The sequence below is a fragment of the Gekko japonicus genome, unplaced genomic scaffold (genome assembly GCF_001447785.1).
Source record: "Gekko japonicus isolate JY-2015 unplaced genomic scaffold, Gekko_japonicus_V1.1 scaffold558, whole genome shotgun sequence".
In the NCBI taxonomy this organism is placed as follows: domain Eukaryota; kingdom Metazoa; phylum Chordata; class Lepidosauria; order Squamata; family Gekkonidae; genus Gekko; species Gekko japonicus.
The window spans coordinates 374253-376512 of record NW_015170908.1 but is presented as its reverse complement, the minus strand read 5'-3'; the positions used below and the strand labels follow the sequence as shown (position 1 = coordinate 376512).

General features: G+C 45.8%; 1 protein-coding gene across 1 annotated transcript in view; it reads left to right on the top strand.

The window, feature by feature from the left end:
* Nucleotides 1-2260, top strand: part of P3H1 (prolyl 3-hydroxylase 1) — a 28339-nt gene that overhangs the window by 10610 nt on the left and 15469 nt on the right. Inside the window, exon 6 of the mRNA XM_015418657.1 lies at nt 2015-2100. Coding sequence (XP_015274143.1) covers nt 2015-2100 — 86 coding nt within the window. The remainder of the gene's footprint in view (nt 1-2014; nt 2101-2260) is intronic.

The following is a 2260-nucleotide window of genomic DNA, read 5'->3' as shown; positions in this document are numbered from 1 at the left end:
AATGCCAGTGGGATGCAGTGGTGAGTGTCGGACTAGGGTCTGGGAGACCTCTATTTGGAGACAGTTTGGTGTAGTGGTTAGGGGCATGGACTCTAATCTGGGAGAACCGTGTTTGATTCCCCACGCCTCCACTTGCACCTGCTGGATGACCTTGGGCAAGCCACAGTTCTATCGGAGCTGTTCTCTCAGGAGCAGTTCTCGAGAGAGCTCCCTCGCAGGGTGTCTGTTGTGAGGAGGGAAAGGAGGTTGTAAGCCGCTCTGAGACTCGTTTGGGTAGTGAAGGGCGGGGTATAAATCCAGTCTCTTCTCTTCTCTTCTCATCTCCACTCTGCTGAGTGACCTCAGGCCAGTTACACGCTCAAGCCAACTTACCTCACAGGGGTGTTGTGAGGTTAAAGTGGAGGAAAGGATGATGATGTAAGCTGCTTTGGGTCCCCACTGGGGGTGAAAGGCAGGGTGTAAAATGAAGTAAAATAAATTTGGGTATTGCACTTCGGGCCTGCATCATCAGAAGGGTTAATTATATTTAGCAGTCTCTGTTGGCACGTGTGTTGTCGGTTTATTTTTAGTCATTAAACCGATTGGCCTTGCTACTGTGGCAGCTACCACCGCTCTGCAAATTGGGGTGTAATTAGGGTTGCCAGCCTCTAGGTGGGGCCTGGAGATCTCCTGGAATTAGAACGGCTCTCCAGGTGACAGAGAGCAGTTCCCCTGGAGACAATGGCTGCTTTGGAGGGTAGAATCTATGGCATGGTACCCCCTGGGTTCCTCCCCTCCACAAACCCCTCATTTCCTAGGCTCCACCTCAGATATCTCCAGGTATTTCCCAGTCTGGAGTTGGCAACCCTGCATGTAGTACAACTAGGAATCTTTTCCAGAGCCTTGACAAAGAGGCCATCTTCCCCAGCCTGCTGTTAGGTCCTCTCAATGGAAATAGCCAGGACCTATCACATGATGAGCACATTCTCTGAGCCAGGGCACTGTTCTCTGCCCCTACACCCCTTGCCCCAGACACATGTACCAGAGAGTGTTCCAAGCCTGGGAGATCGGTGTGTCAGTGATACAGCGCATGAATCGGCTTGATGTCAAGTGAAGTAAGGACAAAAAAGGGGGGAAAGACTAAACCTAAAACCTAGAATTCAGAACCTATAAGGGTTAGTCAAGAATAGAAGAGGGCCAACTCTTAAAATCTAATTATGAAACCTAAAAAATATACATGTATTTATTAAACACAAATTAAAATAATGAATAAGGGCCCATTCATACCTCATATACAAATATAAAAACATACAAGGGCTAATAAGATAGACCTAACGCGTTTCGGCCTTTACAGACTGAATACAAATGAAACCTCCAGTGCATTTGGCTGTACGTGCTTAGGAGAATGTATAAGTTGACCAGAGAGAAGTACGACTGTACATGTGATTGCACTGGAGGTTTCATTTGTATTTTTGTATTTCTCTTCTTTGCCCAAGCTTTGGAACAATTGTTTTCTGGTCTCTATTGCATATTCTGTATAGCTATGATTGTATATATTTTTACATATCAGCCAACATGTTCTATTTGTATTAGACCTCTGAGGAAGGCCTGTAAAGGCCGAAACGCGTTAGGTCTATTTCATCAGCCTTTGTATGTTTTTATATTCGTATATGAGGTATGAATGGGCCCTTATTCGTTATTTTAATTTGCGTTTAATTAATACATGTATATTTTTTAGATTTCATAATTAGATTTTAAGAGTTCTATTCTTGACTAACCTTTATAGGTTCTGAAAGTGTTTGACGTGAACAGAATGACTGGCAGCAGCTCTACAGGGTCTCTAACTCAGAAAAGTCATTCCCAGCGCTGGCTGTCTTGACGTGAGCAAGAGTCCAGGAGCACCTCAAAGACTTAACAAGATTTGTGGCAGGGGAGGAGCTTTTGTGAGTCACGGCTCACTTAAGGCTGATGGATTTCCATTCCATATGGCAAAAAATGGAGATAGATCAAGACGGGTAGCCATGTTTGTCTGTAGCAGCAGAAAGGAGCACGTCCAAGAGCACCATAAAGACAATTGGCGGCGGGGTAGGAGCTTTCGTGGGCTACAGCTCACTTTTACAGGTACTCAGCTACCCGTCTTGATCTGCCTTGACATGCTTTAAGTGGCGATGCCAGGGATCGAAGCCGGGGGGTTCAGTATGCAAAGCGGATGCTCTGCCGTTGAGCTATGTAAAGTAAAGGTAAAGGTTCCCTTGCTCGAAAGCCAGTCGAGTCCGACTCT